Source organism: Otolemur garnettii, unplaced genomic scaffold, assembly GCF_000181295.1.
Source record: "Otolemur garnettii isolate 467f Iridium unplaced genomic scaffold, OtoGar3 scaffold00013, whole genome shotgun sequence".
In the NCBI taxonomy this organism is placed as follows: Eukaryota; Metazoa; Chordata; class Mammalia; order Primates; family Galagidae; genus Otolemur; species Otolemur garnettii.
The window spans coordinates 27,249,660-27,262,310 of record NW_003852408.1 but is presented as its reverse complement, the minus strand read 5'-3'; the positions used below and the strand labels follow the sequence as shown (position 1 = coordinate 27,262,310).

At 38.7% G+C, this 12,651-nt stretch overlaps 1 protein-coding gene and 1 pseudogene across 1 annotated transcript in view; both read left to right on the top strand.

Moving 5' to 3' along the window:
* The window catches only part of CD28 (CD28 molecule), a 27,951-nt gene extending 19,820 nt beyond the window's left edge, over positions 1–8,131 (top strand). Inside the window, exons 2-4 of the mRNA XM_003785012.3 lie at positions 736–1,092; positions 3,259–3,383; positions 7,953–8,131. Coding sequence (XP_003785060.1) covers positions 736–1,092; positions 3,259–3,383; positions 7,953–8,081 — 611 coding nt within the window. The 3' untranslated portion in view covers positions 8,082–8,131. The remainder of the gene's footprint in view (positions 1–735; positions 1,093–3,258; positions 3,384–7,952) is intronic.
* A 341-nt stretch (positions 8,132–8,472) lies between these two features.
* On the top strand, positions 8,473–9,517 carry LOC100960133 (annotated as a pseudogene).
* The last annotated feature ends 3,134 nt before the right edge of the window (positions 9,518–12,651 follow it).

The following is a 12,651-nucleotide window of genomic DNA, read 5'->3' as shown; positions in this document are numbered from 1 at the left end:
TTACCCTAATATTAACCTTAACTGTAAACCTAATGCTAACTCCCTAAATCTAATTCTAAATCTAACCCTGAGCTGGGACATGTAAGTCTAAGCCTAACCCTCCTACTAAGTCCTAATTCCAAACACATAACCCTAACCTGAACCCTAATCCCCCCCCACCCTTAGTTTTACCCTTAGTTTCCACCTTTTACCCTTACCCATAACCCATTTCCCTGACCTTAACACTAACACCGTAATCCTTACCATAACACTATCCCCAACCCTAACCCCCAAACCTAACCCTATCATTAACCTAAGCCTAATGTGAGAAAAAGTTTCAAAGTATTTTAATTCCTTCACAAAAGTCTATATTACAGCTTAAAAACTCTCTGTGCCTGTGTCAGGTGTTCTAACCACTTAAGCTTAATTCATGTTTAACTTCTCAGGAATCTCAATACAGATTAAACAACTCCAAGCGCACAGCAGAGGAGCTCAGTTCCATTAGAAGGCTGTATTCTGCCTTTCAGATGAACATATGCTCCTTTGTCCCATTCAGAGGAGGGTGAAAATGATATCAAAGTGTAAACTTTTAAACTCTTTGTATAATTATCTCCCCCAAGAGCTCCTAAATCTTTATCTGCCAAGAGAAAGCCTTTGCTAGAGAAGTCTCGATTTGGTTAATTAATATACCTTGATTTCAGGAAAAAAAGATTATCCTTATGCTGTTGTTCTAAGAAAATGATTTTTATCCCCCAGAAAACAAGATTTTGGTGAAGCAGTCGCCCTTGCTTGTGGTGTATAACAATTCAGTCAACCTTAGCTGCAAGTATACCTACAACCTCTTCTCAAAGGAGTTCCGGGCATCTCTGTATAAAGGAGTCGATAGTGCCATGGAAGTCTGCATGTTGTACGCAAATTACTCCCATCCGCTTCAGTTTTCCTCAAATACAGGGTTCAACTGCGATGGGAAACTGGGCAATGAATCAGTGACATTCTACCTCTGGGATCTGTATGTTAACCAAACAGATATTTACTTCTGCAAAATCGAGATCATGTATCCTCCCCCTTACCTGGACAACGAGAAGAGCAATGGGACCATTATCCACGTGAAAGGTACCGTGCAACTCTACCAATATAGCACCCTACAGTAATGGTTTTCAACTGCATTCCCGAAAACTAGGCCAGGGTCAGTGGCAGGGTTGAATAAATCCCAACTGATCTGATACTAATAAAGTTAATGTTTTCAAAAAATGTTTTTGGTTTCACTTTAGAGGAGATTTGAGGTTATGTCTTGGGTATCTTTACTTTCCCTCACTGACACTGAGTGGGAGGGGAAGGGGTGAAATTAGAGCCCATGGAATAGATCACTCATAACATCACTCTCCATTAGAGTGGACCATGGCAGATAAAAGAATGCCATTAAAATGTACGCCCAGGTATCCTCAAGAAGCAACTCAGTCTAACAGATCAAGACTCAAGAAGAATGAGGTTTCTTTCTAATTAATTCTCTTTTTGTGCTCCATGGTCTTCTTCTGTAAAAGTATCTTTTTCTTTTTCTAAAACATGCAAAGAATACTGGACTAAAAACCAGGAAATGTGATATTTGCTATTAACCAATTCTATGATCTTGGATAAGTCACCCAACCTTTTCATGGCTCTAAACTCGATACCATGAAGCAGTAATCATAAATTAGTGAAAATAAATCTACTGAGCTTATGTTGGTTTTATGTTCTCTCTAAAGGTTAGGGGGAAAATCATACCATTCCCAAACTCAGAATATAGTTTGTTGGTAGCAACAAGTAAAACTGAGAGAGTTCACATCACTTTTTTTGTACACTTTGTGGACACACTAAACCTCCTCTTTTTTTTTTTTTTTCTGTAGAATGATAAGAAAATGGATGCTCAGTTTTATATTTAATACTAGCATAATTCCAATAAATGTTTTTTCCTCCTATGCTGGAATAGAGCTGTGCTGTGGTGAAAAATAGGATATTAAATAAGCAAAGAACCATTAACTGAATGCGACAGAGTAGCTTTTGTGTTCTGGCAGAATAGAAGCAATTAAAGTGTGACCATTTTGCTTGCTGAGTCCCTTTCAGATTTCTAATGTGTCTTATGTCCAAGCAGAATATTTTAATGGAATCAAGTCAAAGGTTAAAAAAATGGTATTTTGGAAGTTAAGAGTAGAATATTTTTTTCTATATGAATGATACACTACTTTAGGATAGTATTATATATATGTATATATATACACACACTATATAATATAATTTATATATAGTTATGTATATAATTATATATATTAATTTTATAATCTATATATAAACATAATTATATATAATTATATTAATATTATATATTAGTTATATATTATATATAATAACTTATAAAATATATAATACATATATATATATCACCATATATAATTTATATTAGAACTGGAAAAGACACTAACAATTTTCTACTCAGTAATTTTCAATCATATCTACATACTATAAATCTGGGCAGGTTTTAAAAAGACACCGATGCCTGAGTCCAACACTGAGATTTTGATGCAATTGACATGGGTTGAGAAAAGGTGCTGGATCTTGCTATATTTTCAGACTTCCTCAGATTGAGATCATATATCCTCCCCCTTTCCTGGGCAATTCCTCAGATAATTTTAATGTGTAGTTGGGATTGAAAATCAATGAACTAAGATTTTTGGTATTCTTTCTAGTTTTAATTTTCTCCGATTTTGAGTAGAAGTCCCCCCACCCAACCTTTCTGATTCTCAAAGATTTAATGTGACTTGTCTCTCATCATGTACTCTATTAGACACTGTTGGAGCTGAAAATTTATCTTCTGGTTACTTGTCCAGTGTTCTGACTGCCATTAATAGGCTGATGATTTTCTTCAGGTTCAAAAATATGTATATCATTTAACTGATCTTAAGGATATAGTTTAGGGTTTAGGTGAACTGTCTTCTGATGTGGGAAGGGGAGAGATCTTGGGTTGAGGCCATGGGAAGTCACCATTTTGAATCCCACTATAGATTCCACAAAGTGAAGTGAATGAAGCTTTACCAGTGTACCACCCTGAAGTAATAGTGTTCAACTGTAGTCTTGAAGGCTGTCGGGATTGGGAGTGGGGTTGGATAAGTCCCAAGGAGCAAGTCTATATACTCTAAGCTAGTGATAGTTTTTGTATTTTTTATTTCTTTCACATTTTTCTGTGATATTTTAATGCACTCAACTGCCATTCCTGTATTCTTTAATCTACTGTATTCTATTTTTCAGAGAATTATTTTTGTCCAGATCGCCCATCTCCTGAGTCTTCCAAGCCCTTTTGGACCCTGGTGGCAGTTAATGGAGCCCTGGCTTTCTATAGCTTGCTGGTCACAGTGGCCCTTTTTGCTTGCTGGGTAAGAGAAGTGGCACTGCTTTTACATAACTTTTCTATTGTACGTGAAATCTGAACGTATTCAAGAATTTTGCCTCTGTGATTTATCTTCTGTGTAATGTATGATTATTATTTTCTTTATCCCATGCTAGAGTAGGTGATCTTTTATCCTGTTTAACTTTATCTGAGATAAAAAAATCTTCTTTTTTCCAGAAGACACTGAATAGGTGGCATGGCAGAATAATAAACTAAATGGGCAACTTAGGGTGTGGGGATTAGGAATAGTTATTTTCCTTCTCCTCATTTTGCAATATAATTATGACACATAAAACAGTTGTAATACATACATATGTATCAAAATCTAGGTAACTTGGGAAGCTAAGGCAACTGAAGCCAACTAAGAACTTCGGTTTGGTCAAAAGTCATGAGAAAACTGGCAATTGAAATTGTGTATTCAAACCTAGCAAAGAAACTAGACCTATTGATCTGAGTCATATTTTTGTCTCCTCTGAAGCAGTTAAATTGTGTGAGGCCAACTATGGTGCTGTCATTATGAAACTATAACAGGAGTTAGACTTTTCTGAGCTCTTGCCACCAAACTTAAGTTTACTAACTTTCGCAAATGTTTGTGCAATAAACTTTGTGTATTTTTCTTTACTTTCCTCGATTTTGAACACATTTTGATGAACATACATAAAGAAAGACCCTTGTGATGAAGGATCTGTTCCCTACTCAGAAACTTCCTTCTTGTATACCCAGTGCGGCACAGAATACCTCCTCTGTTGCCTCCATGTTGTCTTTGAATTTTTTTCTAGAAGTTAGATGCATGTGCGAGTCATATCCTCAATGAGTAATGTTTTCTCTTTAAGGATAAAGGATTATCTTTCTAATATTCCCCATCAATTTGTATTAACTACATTGAGTATTTAATGAATGCTTATTGGATTGATGAGCTGATAAAACCCATGAGGTCAAATTAAGGACTTAAATGAGCTTGTCTGGAATTTTTTCCTGGAAATTCTTTATACCCAGTTCATCTTCAGAATGCCTGGTTTGCCTTCTGCAAGTTGCTCAACCCTGACAGAGGGCTTCATTATAGTTAAGTATTGTCTATGTTCTGCCCCTGATGTTGGTTGAATACTTTCATCTTTCTGGACTTTGGTGTTTTCATCCTTGGAATCTTCTAGTTTTGATCCACTGTGGTGTTATTTTTAGAATTCTTAGTTCTTATTTTTATCCTAATCCCTGCCATTGGTTTTATGCCTGCTATATAGCTTTTCAATCCTCTTACATCTCAAATTCCTAACTTAAAGATCAGGTGCAGTGGGCCTTTGGGTACCCCTCTAGGAAAGCTGCTTCCCTATGATATGCTGACCTAGTAAATTACTAGTAATTTACTAGTTTTGCAGGACGCAGTTTTGGGAACTCTTAACTTTCAGTGGCCAGAAGAGTACTCCTCATCATTTAAGGTTTATTGTAAATGTGCATTAGAATGTCAGTTACCACAGTGAGGCACTAATTTGAGTGACTTGAACCACCCATAAGGCCAAAAGCAGCTTCTCACTTTCAATGAGTTTGAACAGTTCACTTTCAACTCAGACATACCATAGACTTTCTGGGGTTTTTCTTGGCAGCACTACTAATTTCTAGCAAGGCTCATCTTGTTTTGCCTTTTTTTTTTTAACTGACCATTCATCAGTCAGATCTTGCTTTGTCTTGAGAGAACTTATTGTGGTTTTACTTTGTCTCACAGACTCCCTGTGAGTTAGGTAGTTTCAGTGCATGGCATCGTTTATCTTCTGTGGCCTCTTGTAGTCTCTTATGGTATCCAGTAAGAACCACTCTTTATTTGCATCACAAACCTTTGTACTCTCTTACCAAAAGGGTATAAATAAAAAGATATCTATTATTTTATAGAACATAATGGCATTTTTACCCTGAGCTCATCTTTTCCTGTTATTACTATTTAAGAAACAAGGAACCTGCTGAGCTGGGCATTTAGGCCATTAGGGATCCCTAGAGTTTAGCCATTTCGTAGGTAGCTTTCTGGGATCCTATTTTTGGCTGCTGTGCAGCATGCCTTGGTATAAGTTGCCGTTTTCCGGAACTTCCTGTATGCCTGTGATGTGCTACTGGAGGCAGCTCTGGACTGAGTGGGTTTCTGCGAGCAGCTGCAGATTCTATCTCAGTTCTTGACCTCATGTTGACATTGAGTAGATGAAGAGCTCCCCTTGGTCAGTCTGCCACAGACCAGCACCTGTTACTCTCATTCAATTCTCCGTTCACTTAGCTGAGCTGGTAAACCTATTCCTTTTTCTAGTCCAAAGGAACCTTTAAAAAACATGGTGTTCCCACCAGGAGGGGAATGTGGATTGTGTGTACAGATAGTAGTATCTGCCTTTTATTCCAGTAGATACTTGAAGACCATGTCTTTAAGTGGATTACCCTATGCATTTCTGCTGCTCCCAGGAAACAGTGGATAAGGCTGGTGTGGGGTTCATGGCACAGGAAGAGTGGTCCTGACCACATATTGTTACTCAGCACTGGTGAAGGGGTGGAATAGATGCTAGTCACATAGACACATAGGGTGGGTACTCCCTGCACACATTCATACATGTGCTACATGCACATGGGCACTGTGGGTTCTCAATGGTGTTCCCAGCCATGACTGTGTCATTTTCATCCCACTGCTGTGTTTATGGTTAAGATAAAAATAAGTTCATTATTTGCTGATAGCATAAGGGTAAGCATGGAGCTAACTGTAGTAGATCTTTCATTATCTTTATGTGTAACCTGGAGAACCTCAGAGTCAACACATCTTTATTACTGAGGCCTCTCTACCAGCTATCATTTTGTTTGGGTGTCTGGAGCAAAGATTGTCACTTGGAGGTTTAGCAAAGCAAATCATTTGGGTTGGAGTAAGTACTAAACTGCTCCCCAGGTCATCACTAGCAGTCTTCTACACTTATTTGGGGACACACATTTTCTTAGTCTCACCTATGCCTTGCTGTAACACTATGCCCAAAAGAGCCCTAGTCTTTCATTTATAGAAAGGATGTAGTACCAAGATAATTCTTTGTTTCAGGGAGCTCCTTATATATTGTACAATGTCCTAGAAGCATCTCTGGCTTTCCTCACTAGATGCCAGAAGCATCCCTTCCTATTGTGGTACCCAAAAACGTCTTCACAATTTTCCAGATGTCTTCTGGGACAGGGGCTAAGAAAGCTCAAGGTGTCAAGGATGAGGTTTGTGAGGCCTGCCTTGGGTAACCATATATATGGTAGTGTCATTCACTGTGATGAGAAACACTTAGAAAGGGATTTATTTTTAGGGAAGAACTTGAGTCTTATGTAGGACAGGTTGTGTTTAGTCCAGAAATTTGGATGAATAGGTGGTAATTGAATCTATGAAGGTGGATGAGACTGCCTAGAGAAAGAGGACAGAATGAATAGAGAAACTGGCCTAGGAATTATAGCACTGAATGGCTAGAAAAGGATGAGCTTGCAAAGGGGGCAGGGGAGGAGTGGCCAAGGAGGTGGGGTGAAAACTGGATGTCACAGAAGACAAAGAGGAAGAGTGTTGCAAAAAGGAGAGAGTAATCAATATATAGAATATTGCTGAGAGTTCCAGAAGATGAGGGCTGAAAACATGATAGTTGTGTTTAGTAACATGAAGGCCAGTGTTTATCAAACTTTTCTTTATCACTTTCTCTCCCATGGAACTAAGGTGAAAGCTGAAGCTGTTCACTTATTTATTCATTCAGGTATCATCTCATTCATGTGCAGCACGTCTACTTATACATCAGGCCTATGTGCCAGGAAATAGGCATTTTTTTTCCTTAATAGAGAATTCTGAATCCAGAAATCCAGATGGCTTTATATTTTTAGAAGTTTTATGGGTCATTTGTTAAAAATGTAAAACTTACCTTACTTTGACCCAGGAACGACACTCCTAACCCTTAGTCGAAAACTCTAAGATTTATGGTGAGTGTAAATTTTGCTACAGGTTCAACATAGCCCTTATTTTCAGTCCTAGTAGAAATTCATCCTGAGGGAGCTGAGCCTGCAGAATAGAGATGAGTGACACTATTGTCCCTAGAGTCAGAAAGGAGTAGGAATGTATTTGTGTGGAACTGTAAATCCCCATTTATTGGACTCAGCTTTTACAAATTTATGACTATACCAGACTCTGGAGGAGTGTAGGTCCTCTATGGTTAATTACAGAAAAATGGCTTTTTAAGCAAACACTAATGTAAGAAGATTTCAATGGGGACAGGCTTAACCTTCTCAAAGGGGTGAGGGCCTTCAAGTGTATTTAAGTATCAATAGTAGATATGTTAATTGATATGATTTTGGACTTCAGGTCAAATAGCAGCATTGAGAACAACGTGGATGGATTTCTCTAAAATATTTTCTTTAACTGAGATTTTTCAAGTTTATTTAGAAGAGTTAGTGGTTAAGTTTGACTAGTCATTACCCAAGTCTGAGGTGCTCAAGGAATGCTGGTGGTCAGTGTCATGTGTCAGTCAATGTTCTGTAAAGTTAGAACTCCTTCCATGTCCCTCCACCTTGACACTTGTCTCTGCTGCAGATGAAGAATAAGAGGAGCAGACTCCTGCAGAGTGACTACATGAACATGACCCCACGGCGGCCCGGGCCCACCCGCAAACACTACCAGCCCTACGCCCCAGCACGCGACTTTGCGGCCTACCGCTCCTGACACGGATGCCTATCCAGAAGCCAGCCGGCTGGCACTCCCCACCTGCTCAACACCACTGCTCTGGATAGGAAAGGACTGCCTCATTGTCAGCCGGTCACCTCGGGCCCCTATTAGGCCACCAATACCAAGCTCTCTTGAACAACTTCTAAATGTCAAGATCATTTTGAAACTCTGAAATGAAGTAAAGAAATTACTGTGGCAGGCCAAATCTTGTAGTGCCATGACCCCAATTCAAACTTACCATGTATTTATTGACTTGACTGAGAAGTTAGGGTAGAAAATACAAAGTGAGTGGATTCTGTTAGCCTTGAAATCTGCTTCCAAGCTGCTGGCAGAGCCTGTTTGATTTTCCACTCATCTGCACATCTCAGTCAAAGAAAGTGTGATGTCAATGGATGTTTTAAATGGAGAAGAAAGGCTAGAACCATTCCTTTTGGTTAAATGGGTGTTTAAGGTGGGAACAACTTAGCGTAGGGGGAGGGGGAGGAGGAGGGAGACTTGACTATTTTAAAACCATTAAAACACTGTCTCCTACTCATGAAATGAGCCATTTAGTTCCTATTTAATGTTGTTTTCCTTTTAGTTTAGAAAGATGTAGACATTCTCTTTGAGAAATTCTGACCCTATTTAGTTATTTGGAGCAATGAGATCTCCTCAAAGCAATACTAGGCAAATCAACTTGCTTTTCTCACTCTTTGGGATGGGAATTAAGTATTAATATTCACAGTATGACTTCAAAAGAACAAAATAGTTCTCCCAAAAGGAAGAATGTGTCAGAAAATAAGGTCACGTGAAGTCAAAATTATTTGAATACTACGAAGGATTATTTGTTCAGCAGCAGCTCATTCTAGTCAAACCATGCAGTGGGGCTGCTACTCTGATCTTTGTCCATAAGGAAAGCAGAGAACCAGCCACTCATGTGGCTTCTAAAGATGGGCTGAAGTTGAAGCCTAGACCTTCAGTCTAAGGTTTAGATGGCAGATCTCAGATTTCAACACATGTTGGCAGAACGTTTGATGCTCCACCAGCCTTACCTAAAGCTGCCAGAAATGCTTTGGGAACTGTCAACAGAACCACAGGAAAGTCAGTAAAGACTAACGGACCTCTAAAACAAAGCCAAACTACCCTGCAAAAAAGGTGACTGAGAAGACTACTGGAGCAAAAAACTCCGTTCCTGCCTCAGATGACACCTATCTAGAAGTAGAAAAATTCTTTCCCTTCAATCCTCCAGATTTTGAGAGTTTTGACCTGCCTGAAGAGCACCAGATTGCAGACCTCCCCTTGAATTGAGTGCCTCTCATGATCCTTGATGAGGAGAGAAAACTTGAAAAGCTATTACAGATGGGTCCCCCTTCACCTGTGAAGATGCCCTCTCCACCATGGGAAAATGGTCTGTTGCAGTCTCCTTCAATCATTCTGTCGACCCTGGAGGTTGAGTTGCCACCTGTTTGTTATGACATAGGTACTTAAATTTCTTAGTGCTTTATAGCTGGCGTGTGTTTGTATTAATAAAGCATTTCTTTAACATGTTAAAAGAAAAAAACAACAAACCACGCAGTGGCTTTTGTGTCCCATATGTTTCAGGTTTGAACAGTTGGTCTTGTTACTGTGTGTGTTTAGATCTGAAGTGGCTTGCTGAAAGAGCAGCCAGAGGGGAAGTGAGGAGACGGTGAAAAGGAGACATTAACATTCATGAGGATATGAGGGATAAGTCCCAAGAAGCATCTTCTGAAGGAGGGAGAATAGAAAGGAAGAACAAAATTTTTGCCATGTGCTAAGGAAGTAGAGGCATCAGGTGGAAGCGTTCCAGAAGGTTCAGGCAGAATAAGGCCTGGTGTGGGCTCCTTTACAGGAACTTGAAATCAGGGCTCCAAAACTCTGGGCTCAGCTGCCCCTGTGTCCTCTAGGTCCATTGACATGGGAAAGTATTTTGGAGGGAGTCTTTTGAGACAGCATCAAAATTCTCAAGAGACTCTGCAAGGCCTCACCCTGGAATGACCATGGATATTTTTCTGCCTCCAGTTTGGATCAACTGGAATATGCCTGGAGATCTTGAAGAACGACTTCAGTTAATTCAGGTGTTGGAGGAGCTTAGGTTTGAGAGGCAAACAGACTTGGGTCAAGTCCCCTTAGCTGAATGGCCTTAGGCAAGTCACCACACAACTGAGACTATGGAGAAAATGATCACAAATGTCTGTTCCTATTCTAAAATCTCCATGAGGGCATGACTCAAATCTTTGTCTCTGCTTGTTCCTGGCATTTAATACCATGCCTGACATATAATGTTAGCTATTATTATGATTGCCATGTATAAAAATCAAACTGGGTAATGACAGAAGAAGGGAGGCAATATTGTAACACAAATTTAAACCCACTATACAGGGAAGAGGTGCTATGATATGTGAGAACCTCTCAATTCCCACCATGTTTCTGTTTATTAGAATATTTTGTCTTATAATGAAATATAAAGCATTTTTCCTTCCCCATTTTTATGTATATAAAGAGGTCTTTTAACTGTTTTGTCTTTTCTTTTTATGGGGTGAGGGGAGAGCAGAGGAGAGGGGTAGGAATCTCATGATTCCAGACAGAAAATTTTTTGTACTCTGGTTGATTTTTAAATGGGCTTCCATTCCAATGAATTTAATTAATCCAAAGAAGATCAAACCCAGCAGTACTTAGGTAATGAAGGACTATTGAATTCACCCTGGCATTTCTGCCACTTGTTGGCCTTTTGATACACAAATTTCTTCAATTCAAGGTAACAGATTATATTTGAAAATGACAGACCTAGAGAAATTTTAGAGAGGATAGTAGCAAATAAAAAAAATTTTAAAAAATGGAAAGATTTGATCTAAGGTAGTAAATGGTTTTATTTTCTAACTGGAAAAGTAGGTTTACTAAAGATGAATCATACCTGAGATTTTTCTTACTCACTCTGAACAGAACCAAAGTAGAAATGTTATGTAGGGAAGGACATTTTCACTATTAGTGTGAACCAAGAAATGGCTTAAAAACAGAGGTTGGAGCAGAGCTTTTATAGTTTCAGATATGGTAATTATGAAGCAAACAATGTCATTTGCTGCTATTACTGTAAGAGTCTTATAATTAATGATATTCCTGTAATTTTTGATTGTGAGCTTACTATTTTGGGTTAAGCACGCCAATTTAAAGAGACCAAGTGTAAATTATGATCTGTGTATTTAGTGATAAAATTACTAAACTACCATATGCCTGTTTTAAGTTTATACTTTCATATTGTCTTTCAGTATTAAGAAAGATATACTTTCAGAGTAGATATGCTTCACTCTGGCAAACTTGCTATTTAAAAGAGGTGTGAGAGAAATCCCTTTATACATGTCCAGTTTAGCTTTTTTTTTTTTTTTGAGCTAGACTTTCAAATACTAATTTTACTTCAAGCAAGATACATGTCTGGTTTGTTTGCTAGCTTTAGTCACAATTTCTCAGTAGGCCAATGGTTTACCTCTCTGAGGTGTCAGGCTGGACTTACCTGTGCATTCTGTGTGGTGTGAATACTCTGAAATTTCAGCCTTGACTCCATCAGTCCCTCAGGGTAACTAACTGAGCTATCAGTCCTCATGGCTGTTTAAACAGGGATGCTTGCAGCCGAATGGACATCTCATCCTTCACAGTCTTTAGCACTGCTAGATGCTAACTATCCCAAGCCTGGGGACTGATCCTCAAGTGTTAAATTCCTACATACTGAGGATCGAAGATGGTGGCAGAATAAGGATCATGACTGCCCTAGACCCAGGTCTAAGATAGTGGCATGGACTCTCTCAAGACCCACAGTGAATGAGTCTGTGTTATCTGCAAGGTCATTTGAGTCTCAGGCACTCTCTCTCTATTCTAGGGAAATACATGTTTTCTGACACAGTCTTCCTCCAGCATCACAGGTGTGTTCCCATTTCAGGGCCTTTACACTTACTGTTTCTTCTGTTGGGATTGTTCTTCCCTAGATATTTACCTGCATTGCTGCCTCGCCTCCTTCAGGTCCCTGCTCAAGTGACCCCTTTTCCCCTAGTTAAATTCCTCCATACCCTGTCTGCTTTTCTTACTTATTTTTCTCCATAGCATTTTACTATCTCTTATAATAGATGTTTTACTTATTTGTTTATTGTTATTTGTTTCCCAAACTAGAATATAAGCTCCCTGAGGGAAAGGACTTCATCTATTATGTTTATTACTGTATCCCCAGTGCCTAGAACAGTGCCTGGCATACAGTGAATATTTATTGACTGAGTGAATGACTTTTTTATGGCCTTATGAATTAATGGCCAGTCTAAATGTTCTAATCACACTTTCAGAGGAGATATGTCAGATCTATTTTCTACTTTCCTGTTAACAAAGTTCAGAAATGCATTCTATCTGAAAAAGAAGTATACATGGCTAAATCTGGCAAGATAAAATCTAATGGATTTAAGTTCATTTATGTTTTAGAAATCTTTGTACAGTGAGGAAAACCAACACTATTAGAAATAATTATCCTAAAAAGTCATGTTAAAAAAGACAGTTAGGAGTATATTGATTTTCCACTGAAATCTTCAAATTC